The sequence below is a fragment of the Chiloscyllium plagiosum genome, chromosome 24 (genome assembly GCF_004010195.1).
Source record: "Chiloscyllium plagiosum isolate BGI_BamShark_2017 chromosome 24, ASM401019v2, whole genome shotgun sequence".
Classification (NCBI taxonomy): domain Eukaryota; kingdom Metazoa; phylum Chordata; class Chondrichthyes; order Orectolobiformes; family Hemiscylliidae; genus Chiloscyllium; species Chiloscyllium plagiosum.
Genome location: NC_057733.1, coordinates 54,114,892 through 54,130,975, shown reverse-complemented (window position 1 = coordinate 54,130,975; position 16,084 = coordinate 54,114,892). Strand labels below are relative to the sequence as shown.

At 43.4% G+C, this 16,084-nt stretch overlaps 1 protein-coding gene across 4 annotated transcripts in view; it reads right to left on the bottom strand.

Moving 5' to 3' along the window:
• spag9b (sperm associated antigen 9b) overlaps window positions 1-15,280 on the bottom strand; it is a 293,766-nt gene extending 278,486 nt beyond the window's left edge. For 2 of the 4 annotated variants that reach the window (XM_043715172.1, XM_043715174.1), the window contains exon 1: window positions 14,783-15,280. In XM_043715172.1, coding sequence (XP_043571107.1) covers window positions 14,783-15,079 — 297 coding nt within the window. In that variant the 5' untranslated portion in view covers window positions 15,080-15,280. The remainder of the gene's footprint in view (window positions 1-14,782) is intronic. The other 2 variants (XM_043715173.1, XM_043715179.1) reach the window with 2 other exon arrangements.
• Window positions 15,281-16,084: the final 804 nt, after the last annotated feature.

The window sequence follows — 16,084 nt, the reverse complement described above, 5'->3', positions numbered from 1 at the left end:
GATCTGTATCCATGAACACCAACTAGCCACGAAACGACACGACTAGCTATCCTTAGTAGCCACACACGCAGATGGCAAGCAATATGAATTCGACTGGGACAACACTACTATTATAGGACAAGCCAAACAGAGAACAGCCAGGGAATTCCTAGAGGCATGGCACTCATCCACAGATTCAATCAATAAGCACATCGACCTGGACCCAATATACCGACCACTGCAATGGACAGCTGGAACTGACAACCGGAAGCGGCAGATTCAAACCACTACAAATGGCGGAGGAAAGATCACAGAAGCGCTTCACAGGAGGCTCCCAAGCACTGAGGATGTCACCTAGACAGGGGACGAAACGTCTGCAACACAAATTCCCAGCTCGGCAAACAGAACCACAACAACAAGCACCCTAGCTACCAATCTTCTCACAAACTCTAAATTCATCTGCCTTACCTGTCATGTTCCTCACTTTATACCAAGTGCACTTGAGACTACCAGTCCCACAGTGTTCAGTAATCTCTCCTTGTCTGCTCTTCCTTTTAGCCTTACTGATCTTAGTCTCTGCCCACTCCTCACTCATTTCCCTTGCTGATCCACTGCTCTGGTTCTTATGAGTTTTAACACCTCCAAAATAACACAAGCAAAGCTCACTGCCAGGATATTACTGCCCCTCCAGTTTAGCTGCAACTTGCCCTACTTGTACAGGTCCCATCTGCCCTGAAAGACATCCTAATGATTCACATATCTAAAGCTCCCCCAACACCAGCTCTTTCGCCACATATTTAACTGTTCTATCTTTCTATTCCTAGTCTCACTGGCATAAGACATAGGAAATAATTCTGAGAGTACAACCCCAGAGGTCCTACTTTTCAACTTCCTACCTAACTCACTGAACTTCCTTTGCAGGACCTCATCACTTTTCTGTCGATGTTGTTAGTACCAATACGTACCATGACCTCTGTTTTCGCTCCCTTTTGTATATGCCTGCACCCTAGCAGCAGGGGGACAACACAGCATCCTGGAATCTGTTTTGTGGCCACAGAAATATCCACCTGTGCCCCTGAATAATTCAGGAGAACCTGGACAAAAGCCAGGATTTTTTTAAAAATTAGGTTTCCAAGTGGCAAGTAAAATTGCTAGACAACAACCATCTCTAACAAGGAAAAATCTAACCATCACCCTTTAACCTACAATAGCATTTCCATTGTTCACGATCAACTATCAACATTCTGGGGTTATGACTGACTAGAAATTGAATGGGACTAACCATTTTAATACCGTGGTTACAAAAACATGTACTATGAAACTCACCTCCTGACTTTCCAGTGCCTATCCACCATCTTCAGGGCACAAGTCAGGAACGTGTTGGAATATTCCCCATTTGCCTGGATGAGTGTAGCTCCAACACCACATGTGGCTTTACACTATTCAGGACAAAGCAGCCTATTTAATTGGCATCCCATCTACCACCTCCATCATTGCTCACTGAGAGCAATGTGTGTCACACACCAGATGCAGTGTAGCAACTCAGCAAGACTCTTCTCCCAGACTATCCACAACCTCATCACCTCAGGAGGATCTCCCACCAACAGTCTTCAACCTCATAGTCCAGGAACCCTGCACCACCCCGGTTCTACCTCCTACCTAAAATTCACAAATCTGACTGCCTCGGTCGACCCATCGTCTCAGTCTGTTCCTGCCCCCTTGAACTTATCCCTACATACCTTGACACCGTCCTGTCCCCCTTGGTTCAGGATCACCCCAAATACATTAGAGACACCACCCACACCCTTCGGTTCCCAGCTCCCAATACCTCATCATCACCATGGACATTCGTCCCTATACACATCCATTTTACCTGACAAAGGTGTCCAAGCCATCCATTTCTTCCTCTCCCAGCACCCCAATCAGGACCCGTACAATGACACAATCATTTGATTAGCTGAACTGGTCCTGACGCTCAACAATTTCTCCTTCGAATTCTCCCACTTCCTCCAGACCAAAGGAGTAGCCATGGGCTCCCGCATGAGCCCCAGCCACGCTTGCCCCTTCCATGTTCCGCAGCTATACCGGCACCATTCCCAACCTTTTCTGCCACTACATCGATGACAGTATCAGTGCCAGTTTGTGCTCATTCTCCCACTTCCTCCAGACCAAAGGAGTAGCCATGGGTTCCCGCATGAGCCCCAGCCACGCCTGCCCCTTCCATGTTCCGCAGCTATACCGGCACCATTCCCAACCTTTTCTGCCACTACATCGATGACAGTATCAGTGCCAGTTTGTGCTCCCACGAGGAAGTTGAACAGTTCATCAACTTAACTAACATCTTCCACCCTGACCTCAAGTTCACCTGGACCATCTTGGACACCTCACTCTTCTTTCTGGACCTCTCCTTTGCCATTTCCAGTGACTGACTCAACATGGACATCTACTACAAACCCACCAATTCCCACAGCTACCTGGACTACACCTCCTCCCACCCTACCTCCTGTAAAAACACTATTGCTTACTCTCAATTCCTTTGCGTCCGCCGCATCTGCTCCCAGGAGGACCAATTCCACGACAGAGCATCGCAGAGGGCCTCCTTCTTCAAGGACTGCAATTTCCCTTCCCACGTGGTCAATGATGCCCTCCAGCGCATCCCCTCTATTTCCCATACCTCCGCCCTTGAAACCCCCCCCACTCCAAGTCCTCACCTTCTAGCCCACAAACCTCCAGATACAACACATCATCGTCCTCCATTTTTGCCACCTACAAACAGACTCCACTACCAGTGATATATTTCCCTCCCCACCCCTATCAGCATTCTGCAGAGTCCATTCCCTCCGCGACTCCCTTGTTAAGTCCATGCCCCCCACCAACCCACCCACCGCTCCCGGCGCCTTCCCATGCCACCTCAGGAAGTGCAAAACCTGCGCCCACTCCTCCATCCAAGGTCCCAAAGGATCCTTCCATATCCAGTAGAGATTTTCCTGCACCTCCACACACATTACCAACTGTGACCGTTGCTCCCAATGTGGTCTCTTCTGCACTGGGGAGACAGGACGCCAACTTGCAGAACATTTCAGAAAACATCTCTGGGACACTCGCACTAAACAGCCCCACCCGCCCTGTGGCCGAACACTTTGAGTCCTCCTTCTACTCCGCCAAGGGAAATAAGGACTGCAGATGCATAAGAACACGGTCAGCTGCAACCCCTGCAAATCACACACCATCCTGACTTGCAACTAAACTGCCATTTCTTCACTGTTGTTGGAGCAAAATTCCAGAACCCCATTCCTATAGGCACTAGTAACATGCCAATAATACACTGACTGCAGCAGTTCACTAAAGGTGGCTCACCCACACCCTCAAGCTCAATTAGGGATGCTTGCTTTCAACATCCACATCCCACATAATTTTAAAAGAATTCCTTTTCAACTACATAGCTGGGCAAATCTGGATAGGACAAATGAGTTGTATGAGTCAAAACATCATAAAGACTATCAATTCAGAAACCAATTAATTTAAAATAGCTTTCCCATACTTAAAAACTATTAAAACCAAATAACAGATGAAAATATCAGGAACATGTAGCTTTAAGAAAACAGGAAGTGACAGAAGTGCTTAATACCATGCCATATAATTTACCAAACAACAAAATTATAGCCTAGTGCAATGTATTTGTCATTTACATAAATGATTTGGATGCGAGCATAAGAGGTACGTTTAGTAAGTTTGCAGATGACACCAAAATTGGTGTAGTGGACAGCGAAGAGGGTTACCTCAGGTTACAACAGGATCTTGACCAGATGGGCCAATGGGCTGAGAAGTGGCAGATGGAGTTTAATTCAGATAAATGCGAGGTGCTGCATTTTAGGAAAGCAAATCTTAGCAGGACTTATACACTTAATGGTAAAGTCCTAGAGAGTGTTGCTGAACAAAGAGACCTTGGAGTGCAGGTTCATAGCTCCTTGAAAGTGGAGTCGCAGGTAGATAGAATAGTGAAGGCGGCATTTGGTATGCTTTTCTTTATTGGTCAGAGTATTGAGTACAGGAGTTGGGAGGTCATGTTGCGGCTGTACAGGACATTGGTTAGGCCACTGTTGGAATATTGCGTGCAATTCTGGTCTCCTTCCTATCAGAAAGATGTTGTGAAACTTGAAAGGGTTCAGAAAAGATTTACAAGGATGTTGCCAGGGTTGGAGGATCTGAGCTACAGGTAGAGGATGAACAGGCTGGGGCTGTTTTCCCTGGAGCGTCGGGGGCTGAGGGGTGACCTTATAGAGGTTTACAAAATTATGAGGGGCATGGATAGGATAAATAGGCGAAGTCTTTTCCCTGGAGTCGGGGAGTCCAGAACTAGAGGGCATAGGTTTAGGGTGAGAGGGGAAAGGTATAAGAGAGACCTAAGGGGCAGCTTTTTCAAGCAGAGAATGGTACGTGTATGGAATGAGCTGCCAGAGGAAATGGTGGAGGCTGATACAATTGCAACATTTAAGAGGCATTTGGATGGGTATATGAATAGGAAGGGTTTGGAGGGATATGGGCCGAGTGCTGGCAGGTGGGACTAGATTGGGTTGGGATATCTGGTCGGCATGGACGTGTTGGACCAAAAAGTCTATTTCCATGCTGTACATCTCTATGACTCTGTGACTCTATTATAGTTCAGAAAGCTGATCTGACTAAGGAAAACATTTGATTTCCGTGAACACATGACAAGTAATAAGAAGGCAGAACAATTAGTGGCTGCTACTTTTGGCTTGAAGTCAGCGTGAAAACTAAAATAATCAAGATTTGGAGGTGGCGGTGTCGGACTGGGGTGTACAAAGTAAAAATCACAACGGTTTACTTGGAAGCATTAGCTTTCGGAGCGCTGCTCCTTCATCAGGTGGTTATTTAAAATAATCAAAAGCATATTTTCCCATCTATGGTCCAACACACTTCCCACACAAAGAAATTTACATATACCTGAAGTCCTGCTTAAGGTTAATTATGCACATACTATTTTCTCAAATCTATTCAGAATGTACATAGAACATAACAGCACAGTACAGGCCCTTCGGCCCTCAATGTTGCGCCGCCCTGTCATACTAATCTGAAGCCCATCCCATCTACACTATTCCATGCACGTCCATTTGCCTGTCCAAGGACAACTTAAATGCACTTAAACTTGGCGAATCTACTACCGTGGAGATGTGGCTGTGTTCCTGAAGAAGGGCTTATGCCCGAAACGTCGATTCTCCTGTTCCCTGGATGCTGTCTGACCTGCTGCGCTTTTCCAGCAACACATTTCCGAATCTACTACCGTTGCAGGCACAGCATTCCATACCCTTACTACTCGAGTAAAGATAAAGTACATGTATTTAATAATTTCATAAATTTTAGAAATCAGGTTCAACTTTAAAACTAACTCCATAAAAGATGATTGATTGAATGAAAATAAAATGCAGGCTACAACTTCACAAAAAAAATTACTTTGTTGAAGTTACATACTTCCAATCTCCAAAACATTTTGTATACTAATTTAAATGTGATTTTCTTGTCAGTACTTCATATAATTTAATCCCTCAGACAATGCAGACATTCAGCATGAAATTCATTTCGCTTGGTTATAAGGTTACTTGAGTGATTTCTAGGAACGAAGAAGTTATTTTATAACAAAAGATTGTAACCATTAGAGTTCAGAAGGAGTGATGATCTTAACGAAATGTTTTAAGATCTTGAGGGGAATTGGCAGGTGCTGAATGCTCGTTTTCTCTTAGAGTCAGTCAGAGACAAAGCACAGATTGTAGGAGAGGCTAGAATTAGTTAATACAGTTCAAAAATAAAAACGGACTCCCCATTTATGAAGAAATTAGAAATAATTCTTCTATCAGATAGGTGTTAGTTTGTGGAAATTTCATTCTCTGACAGAAACAGGGCGGTGTCATTGAATATTTTCCAGGTGGGATCAGATTTATTCGTAATAAACAGGGTGAAGGCCAAAATACAAATCAGCCATAAACTTGTTGAATAGTAGAGCAGGCTTGAGACATTGAATGGCTTACTCATGCTTCCAATTCATGTTTTTGTCTGGAGATCTGCACTTGTCTTAAAAGCACAGTATTTAAAACTCAATTGTTTCAGAGAACACAATGGATCTTAGGAGGACAAACACAGATAATAAATTTACAACATAAAAATTTAAACTTCACAAAGCAGTTAACCAGTTTAAATTTTACGTTCACTAGAAGGATTAAAATGAAATTGAAAATCAGCACTACAAAGTAGATACAATTCATGACAAGACTGAAGGAATTTCAGATCATTGTGATACCAAGCTTGTGGTTTCAGAAGCCAATCACCTGACTTTAAAATTAACTTGGTCAGACTGCTTAAGAAAGACCAAGACTCAATAGTGGACATTAGGTGGCAGAGGAAAGCGGTTTTATACAAGCAAATTTACTTCAGAGGAATTAAAAGAATATGCTTTTATTTTGAAACAAGAGTTTCCATCACTAATGACTTGATACTTTTTAAGTGCACTAATTTCATATTTATTTATTCTACATTATGTAAGCAACATATTGAAGATTGAACATCAAGCAAATAAAAGCTAATCACAACCTTGCTTTATCAGTTGATATGATGGCATTTAGTCATTGTGCTGGTTTAATAAATTACAAGTAATTGTAATTTACACATTTAAAATTGACCTCATTTACCCCATGTTAGAAAATGAAATAAAATAGGAGTTGGAATAAGTCAAGGCACAGTAGACTCGCTCTGCCATTCAATAAGTCATGATTTAACATCAACTCCTTTTTGGGAGCATTTGAGTTGGAGGACTAGTCACAGAGGTATACAGGACAGGAACAGGCCCTTCGGCCCAACTCATCCATACTGACCAGGTTTCCGAAACTGAACTAGTGCCTATGTTGAAAAATGTGGTGCTGGAAAAGCACCGCAAGACAGACAGCATCCGAGGAGCAGGATAGTCGACATTTCGGACATAAGCTCTTCTCAAAATGTCGACTCTCCTGTTTCTTGGATGCTGCCTGACCTGCTGTGCTTTTCCACAGGGCCACTTTTTGACTCTGACTCTCCAGCATCTGCTCCTCACTTTCTCCTACTCCTGAACTAGTGTCTACGTTTGGCCATTATCCCCTACACTTCTCCTATCCATTTACCTGTCTTTTTAGGTTCAGACTATTCAGCTCCTTGAATCTGCTCCATTACTGGATTAAATCATGATTGATTTTTTACCTCACTGCCATTTGCTGCACAATTCTTTGTTATCTTTAAATATTTAGGGAGAAACTTATTGATCGACAACTTGAATATATTCAGTGGTGAAGCCACTGGAGCTCTCTAGGAGAGGTAAATCACTATCTTCCAGGTGAAGAGACAGTTAATCTGTTAGCCTAAGATCCCCCAGATTCCACACTCTGGACCTCAGCATCCAGAGTCAAGCACATTCAGAACGTGACACAGCTCATTGTGGTTACATTTTATTCTTTAAACTACAAGAGTATGGGCAGCTTTATTCTGAATTGTTCCACATAGGAAAGCCCGCTCAGGCCAGCTATCAAGCTTGCCCATCTTCATTGCAATCACTCTTAAAACGAGTCAAACCATTCTTCAGATAAAATAGTTACCAGCATTCAAAAGGTGGCTCAACACCTTGGATAAATTGGAATAAGACTTGTTTTTTCCACTCTTTTACACTAATCCCTTGCTATGAAATGCCATGTACCATTTGTCTTCCTAACCACTTGCTACATGTTAAAGTTAACCTTGAAGTTAACAAACCTTTTCCTTCCTGTTAACATGATTTGGACATGAACCAACAACTGACATCCCCTTGTAGTTTGAATTTATTCTATTCCTGAAGAAGGGCCTGTGCCCGAAACGTCGAATCTCCTGTTCCCTGGATGCTGCCTGACCTGCTGTGCTGTTCCAGCAATAAAGTTTCAACGAATTTATTCTATTCAAAATCAACAGTATTTTATATGATCAACTGAAGGGAAATAATTTTCCATCACAGAAGGATCTAGATGTTTTAGTGCATGAATCACAAACATATGACAAATATTAAGTAAAGTTAACAGAACATTATTGTTTATTTAAAAAGGGAACTAAACACAAAAATAGCATGCTGTGCTTCAGTTTATACAAGGCACTGGTGAGATCAAATCTGGAGTGCTGTGTACAGTGTGAATTTGTATTTGAATGATTTATTGTCATTTGCATTTTACAGGTGAATAATACAAGAAAATAGTGAAAAGCTTCAACTGTCGCCACAATCCTGTGCCATTTTAAAAAGTTTAAGACTAGAGAGAGAGAGTAAAAAGAGTTTGTAACCTCACCATGAGTTAATTAGATTAGATTAGATTACTTACAGTGTGGAAACAGGCCCTTCGGCCCAACAAGTCCACACCCGGAGGAAACCCACGCAGACACGGGGAGAACGTGCAAACTCCACACAGTCAGTCGCCTGAGGCGGGAATTGAACCCAGGTCTCTGGCGTTGTGAGGCAGCAGTGCTAACCACTGTGCCGCCCACAAATTCTGAGTTAACTCACCAGCAACACTACATCTCCATCACCACCCCCTGCACTGGGCCCACCATCACAGGAGCTGCCACTTTAGGCGCCAGCTCTTCACCTCTGGGCCCACCGTGCCAACACCACTGCCCACTCTGAACCCACAACTGTCCACAACCAGGAATGCCAAGCTCCACTGCCATCTCTATGAGGCCAGGAGTTTCTCTTCTGGGCCTACTGCAACCAGGAGTTCCTGGCTCTGCTGCCAGACCAGGCTGCATCAATAGTCCCTCTCCTGCCCCCCTCCTCAGAGATTTTGCTTTGCCGGTGCTGCCATCTTAAAGAGTGTGATGGCACTTCTGCTGCCTCTGCTTGCTAGAGGAGGTATGCTGCCGCTGGCCCCAAACACCGGGAGAATGTCCTTGCTACTGCTGCCACTATTCATCAGGAAGTGCCACACCCCCTGCCACCACCTCCAACCTCAAAGAGGCTGCCACCACTCCACACATAACCCACTCTCACTGATGCTGTCGACTGACTTACAAAAGAAAAGAAAAATGAAAGAAAAGGGAAAGAAGAAAAAAATGATGGGAGCGGATGAGCCTTGGGTAAGAGCCTGCATGCAGCACTGCTACCCTACCGCCATCTTGAAAAGTCCAAATACTGATCAACTTATGCAAGAAAGGATGTAAATGTGTTGGAAAAAGTTCAGAGAAAGTTCTAATAACAGGAGTGGGCGGATTGTCTTATGAGGAAAAGTTGGACAGATTAAGATTTTGTCCACTGGAATTTAGAAAAACAACAGACAAATTCTTGAAGCATACAAGACCTTGAGAGAGGTCCTGATAGAATGGACACAAAAAGTTTGCTTCCTCTTGTACGAGAGCCTAGAACTAGGGTCACAGTTTAAAAATAACCAATGAACGATTTAGCAAAAGGGATGAGGACAACGAAGATGGAGTGTCTTTGGAACTCCTTTCTTCAAAAGATGTCGTAAACAGTCTTTGAATAGTTTTAAGACAGGTCAATAGATTATTGCCAAGCATGATGCTGAAACGTTTTCCGAATGCATGTAGGAATGTGGAGTCATCAGATTGGCCAAGATTTTCATCAATGGCAAAACATGCTCAAAGGACCAAGTGGCCTATTCCTGCTCCGAATTTATCTGATCATATTGATAGATTAGATTGCCTACAGTGTGGAAACAGGCCCTTCGGCCCAACAAGTCCACACTGACCCTTCAAAGAGTAACCCACCCAGACCCCATTTCCCTCTGACTAATGCACCTAACACTATGGGCAATTTTAGCATGGCTAATTCACCTGACCTGCACATCTTTGGACTGTGGGAGGAAACCGGAGAAAACCCATGCAGCCTCGGGTGACTGTGTGGAGTTTGCACAGTCACCCGAGGCTGGAATTGAACCTGGGATCCTGTGCTGTGAGGCAGCAGTGCTAGCCACTGAGCCAACTTGCCGCCCCAAACATTATCTGGGTCTCTGGATTAACAGTTGACTGATAATACCACTTCGCCAGTGCCTACCCTGTAGATAAAAGGTAGAACACAGAACAACATCCAAAGGCAGTTAAAAAACTCAACAAAGTCAAAATATTAGGAACAGTAACCAAAAGCTTGTGTGAAAAGAGTCAGATTTTAAGAAGGACTCTGAAGTGATGGACAATTTCAGAGAGCATTCCAGAGTGTGTTGCATATTCAGCTGAAAACACAGTCAAGATACCTGAAGAACCTGAACCAGTTGTTGAAACAAGGAAGATCTGAGAAAAAGGGAAGATGCTGCTGGACATGCTAATTATTTCCAGTATTTTCTGTTTCCACGTCTGGGTGAAATTGTATTCTAAGGCTGTGGTCAGTTCACAGATAGCCTCTAGATTACATAATTCAAATTTCCAGACTCCTCAGTCAAAATGCCTCCTGACAGCTATCAAGTCTTTTTCTTAGACAGACTCCTTAAATTAGTTAAACATAGATCATTTTCTTGAATTTGACTCAACAAGATGACCTCTCATTCTTAACTCTGGGGAGCACTGGTCCCATTCTATTCCATTTCTCCGCATCTCATCCCAGGATGCAGTGGAGTAAACATTTGTGCAGCCTTCTATGTCAAGTAATTCAAATACATCTACACATCAGAATTATAGTTTGAGCTGATAAATGGGAAGTGCTGTATATGTTCAGTAACTGTAAAATAGGTCACTGCTGTAGTGCAAATATTATTTTTGGACTTTTTTTTAAAACTCATTTGCAAGGCATGGGTGTTATTGGATAAGCTAAGATTCATTAGCCATTATTGAAAAAAACCAGGAGCACCCCCTCAGACCCACAGTGTCACTACCTGGAACACCAACGTACAGATTAGCCAAGCAGCTACATTAAAGACTAAAACAGAGTAGAAGACTCACAACACTCCATCCAAGAATTCCTGAACACCAAAAACACCAAGACAGAAGAGGATGAAATAATGGCATCCTTTGACATAACAGCCCTGTTCATATCAGCATCAACCTGACCAAGGAAACACTGACTACACAATTAGAAGAACCAAAGACACATCCACCAAACACCATAACTTCACCAGCAAGAACAACATCGTCAAGCTAGTGGACCTATGCCTTACCACCCACTTCACTTTCAACAACAAAACCAACAGAACACCCATGGGATCTCCATGTTAAGGGTTCTTAGCAGAGGCAGTAATGCAGAGACTCAAACAAGCAGCTTTGTCAATCTTCCAACCAAAACTTTAGGTCTGCTACATGGAAGACATCTTTGTCATCACCAAACGGAACAAATTAGAGGACCATCAACAATACCCTTACTGGCATAAAATTCACTAAAGAGGAGGAAAACAACAACAAACTGCCATTCCTAGATGTCACAGTAGAGCAAACAATCAAAGGCAACTTCAAACCAGCGTCTCCAGGAAAACAACACATACGGACCAAATATTGAACTACAGAAGCAATCATCCCAACACCTACAAATGAAGCTGCATTAGAACATTATTTCAACCAACCACCACACACTGCAACACAGAGCAATTACGAAGAGTAGAGGAAAATTAGTGTATTCAAAATGAACAGGTACGCAATGAACACAGTCCTCCCATTTCTCAGCAACAAACCCAAACAAGCAGACAAAACGCGTCCAGAAACCCTAGCCACTCTCCCCTACATCAAAGGCATCTCGAAAATGACTGCCAGAGTACTCAGACCTCTTGGCATCATGGTAGCCCACAAACCCACCAACACATTAAAACAGCAGCTAATAAACTTAAAAGACCCCATACCGACAACAAGCAAAACTAATGCCATTTACAAAATACCGTGCAAGAACTGTAACAAATGCTACATTGGACAAACAGGCAGAAAACTAGCCACCAGGATGCATTAACATCCACTAGCCACAAAAAGACATGACCCACTCTCACTAGTATCCTTACATACAGACGAGGAAGAACACGACTTCAACTGGGACAACACACCCATCCGAAGACAAGCCAAACAGAGACATGCACGAGAATTCCTAGAGGCATGGCATTCCAACCGGAACGCCATCAACAAACACATCAACTTGGACCCCATTTACCAATTTCTGAGAAAAAGAACTGGAAATGACATCATCACAGGAAATAACATCACCGACCCCAGGAAACCTAAACGCATAAATAGAAAGTGGGACACTAACACCAGTGCTTCAACAGAGGCTCACTGATGATGTTACCTAGTATGGTGATGAAACATCTGAAAAGGAACCTCTCAGCTCAGTGACAGTGAGCAAACGTACATCCATTCATTACCCATCCCTAATTGCCCTCAAGAAAGTGATAGCAAGTTGCTTATGTAGGCACACACATTGTGTTGTTACAGGACGAGTTCTTAGATTTTAATCCTGTTACAGCAAAGGAACAGCAACAGATTTTCAAGTTAGGATAGTGCATGGCATGCAGGGCAAAATGATGGTGCTCCTACATATATGCTGCCATTGTCTGAATGATAAAATCGTGGGTTTGGAAGGTATTCTCCAGGGAGCCTTGGCAAGTTATTGCAGAGCATCTTGTAGATGGTACGCACTGCTGCAGTTTCTCTGCATCAGTGAAGGGAGTGAATAGGTGATAGAATTGGCATGCCAATCAAAAGACTGCTTTGTCCTGGATGGTGCTAAGCTTCCTGAGTATTTTTGGAGTTGCACCCATCCTAGCAAGTGGACAGTATTCCATCACATCCTTGACTTGATAGCAGTATCCACAACACCTTCCATCACTCCACTGATGGAAAGTAAACTGATGAGGCGATAAACTGCTTGGTTGATTTGTCTTGCCTTTTGTAGACAGGATATATTTGTACATTTTTCCAAACTGACAAGTATTTGCCAGTGTTCTGAATGTACTAAACCAACTTTGCTGGTGTATGGCTAGTTCTGGAGCACATCTTCTGCACTTTGTCTGGAATACTGTCAGGGCCCACATCCTTTCCATTGTCATCAAATATTTCTTGCTATTGTGGAGACTATGAAATTGGTTGAATGTTGGGGACTTTAGGAGAAAGAAGAGATGGATCAACACCTTGGCAATTCTGGCTGAAGAGAATGTAAATGCTTCAGTCTTGTCATTTGCACCGATGTGCTGGACTCCTCCATTGTTAAAGATGAAAATATTCATGGTATCTCCTCTTTACTTTTGTATTTATTCACAGGATGAGGGCATTTATTGCCCATCTCTAATGGAGGTTGAGAGTCAACCACATTGCTATGAGTCTGAAACCACATGTAGACAGCAGTTGTCCTTCCTTAAAGAAAGAACTTTAGTCAACCAGAAGGGGTTTTCCTGACAGTCAACAATGGTTTCATGGTCATTGTTACTCTTAATTTCAGAACTTTACTGAATTCAAATTTCACCATATGCCATGGTGGGATGTGAACCCGAGTCTCCAGGACATTAGCCGGGTCTCTGGATTAACAGTTCAGCGATAATACCACTAGGACATTAGCTACCCTTGAAGTGAGTTGTCCACCACTGTGAATGTGGCAAGACTGCAGAGATCTGGTTTGCTGATTGTGGGATAACTCACTGTTTGGCATGTAAACAATCCTGTGTTTACGGTATTGGGTGAGTGAATGGTGACTTACCTTTCAGATAAGTCACCATCTTTCAGATGAGGGGGGTGGAACTAAGGATGTGGTCAAAACAACACAAGTGCCAATTGATTATCAAGTCAGACCAATATTCAATTCAGTTATAATATTAATCAGAGAATTTAATAAGTGCAGCAGGTGCATATGGTGTCATACGGAAACCTAGGCTTTCATCCACCATACCCGTCTCAGTATGGAAAGCCAATCACAATCAGTGGAAGATGTTGAATTATTAATAATTTGATGTTTTAAAATAGAACTATTCTGCAGATTCTCCATGAAAATCCAAAAAAGAGTTAGGAATTCACAGGAATTGTTGGCATGGTTTGATTATATGATTTTATGCATGGAGAAAAAAGCTATACTTCCAGACTCTGCAAATTGTCTCAATGGCAACTCCAAGATCATTTATTTTCACGTAATTGCAAGAATAATTGCACTTTGTTTCCCTGTGCTCTGTAATATTCTGCAATGTATCTGAAAAGATATTCCTTTTAGGAAGAAGTCACAAAACCTTTTTCTCTGGAATAAAACTCAACAGAGGCCATTAGGTTCTTAACACCGCAACTCATATTTTAAAGAAAAACAGTTCGCATGTTAAGGTCTGAACTGGTCTCTGGTAAACTGTGTTGGAAATGTTACTTTAAATTTTCTTGGTTATTCTGGCCCACGAAGGAAGAATTCACCAGTAAGATTCTGTTTTCAACCCACATCCAATGTTGCGCTTATTCATGCGGATGACGTGCAAAGAAACACTGTGCCAACACACGCCACAAGATATTGCAAAAGAAATATGTTACCAAAGCAATTCGGCGTCGACACAACCTTCAGGAATAAATACCCCGCTTTATTTTTTAAAATAATAACACGCAAGTTGGGGCTTGTTTTGAAAACTAGGGCCCGTTAGGTTGTCATCGTAGCGCAACCAAACTTGCTCGCGAAAGGAGTGACGGGTCAGATGACCAATCACGGTGCAGGGAGTAAAGGGGGTGGGTTTTAGTCTGAGGCTCTGGTCCAATGAGGAGAAGGGGAAGCAGAAGTTCGGTTGAGATGTCTGAGCGGGAGCCATCCCGATGGAGAGCGGCGGCGCCCTCACCCTGGCCCGGGACACAGACAGAGACACACACTCACCTCCTCGGCGTGCTTCCGTAGGGCTTTCTCCCGCTCATACTGGGTGATCAGCTGCTCGTTATCCTCCCTCAATAACTCCAGCTCCACCTCGTGTTCCTGGTTCTCGGCGAACATTGCGTCCAGGTTCTCCAGCACACCGACCACCAACGGCATCAGGTCCTTCACCACGTCCTCGTCGTATTTGCGGATCATCCGCTCGAACTCCCGGTAAATACTGGCCGCCAGGCCCGACACCCGCTCCGACATAACATTGGTATTGGAGTCATCCTGGTAAACTACCCCATCGTCCATTTCCATTTTCTTTAAATTATTGACGTGCAGGGTAAAACATACAAACAAATTAGTGAATCACGCCAGAGGAAATCGAGAAGATAACCATCTGTATTTCCCCTCAGCTCCAGGTGCTTTCTTCTCGGCCGTCTCCCGCTCCCTCCCTGTTGACGACGCCGCTCGGCTCGAGGCCACTGGCTCCAACCCCGCCCCCTCAGCTCTCGGCCCCGCCCCACTGCACGTTGCCGCTTGCCGGGCACGGTCTCGCCCTCAGATTGCGCGCTCCCGCCCTGCTCAATGACGAAGGAAAGGGTGTTACCGCGACTCGTGATCTTGTCACGTGCTGTTTCGCAGCCAGGCTGGTGTCTGGAATTCTTCAGCCTTTTGTGCAATGACAGGGACTGTGTGAGGTTAGAGTAAGGAGAAGCTTCTTCAGACGGAGAGTGGTGACTCAATGGAATTCATTACCACAGAAGGCTGTGGAGGCCAGGTTACTGAGTATATTTAAGATGTGGAGGAGCTATTGTTGAACTGGGGTGGACAAAGTTAAAAATCATGCAATGCCAGGTTATAGTCCAACAGGTTTATTTGGAAGCATTGCTCCTTCATCAGTTAGTTGTGGAGCAGACTATAAGATATAAAATTGATAGTGAAAGATTACAGTGTCATGCAACTGAGATGATATATTGAACAAACCTAAATTGCTGTTAAGTCTTTCTTTTAGAATGGGTTACAGGTTTTGGTTCATTAATGTGTAAATCCCAAAATTACTTTTACGATATGTTCTTGGGATAACTTAAGGTTTTACAAAAAAAAGTGACATCTCAGCTCAGCCAATGCATTAAAGGTGTGAGGTTAGAGTGTGTCTGTATCCCAATCTTGAGTCAGGCTGGTACTGTTTCCAAAGTGGAATTTATAAAATTTTATATGGATTGACTGCCTGCAGATTATGCAGTTTCTGAGCAAAATAATGTATCTGAAATGTTATGTAAAATCACCTCATGGACTTGTCTGTGCTTGCATGAGAGAGAT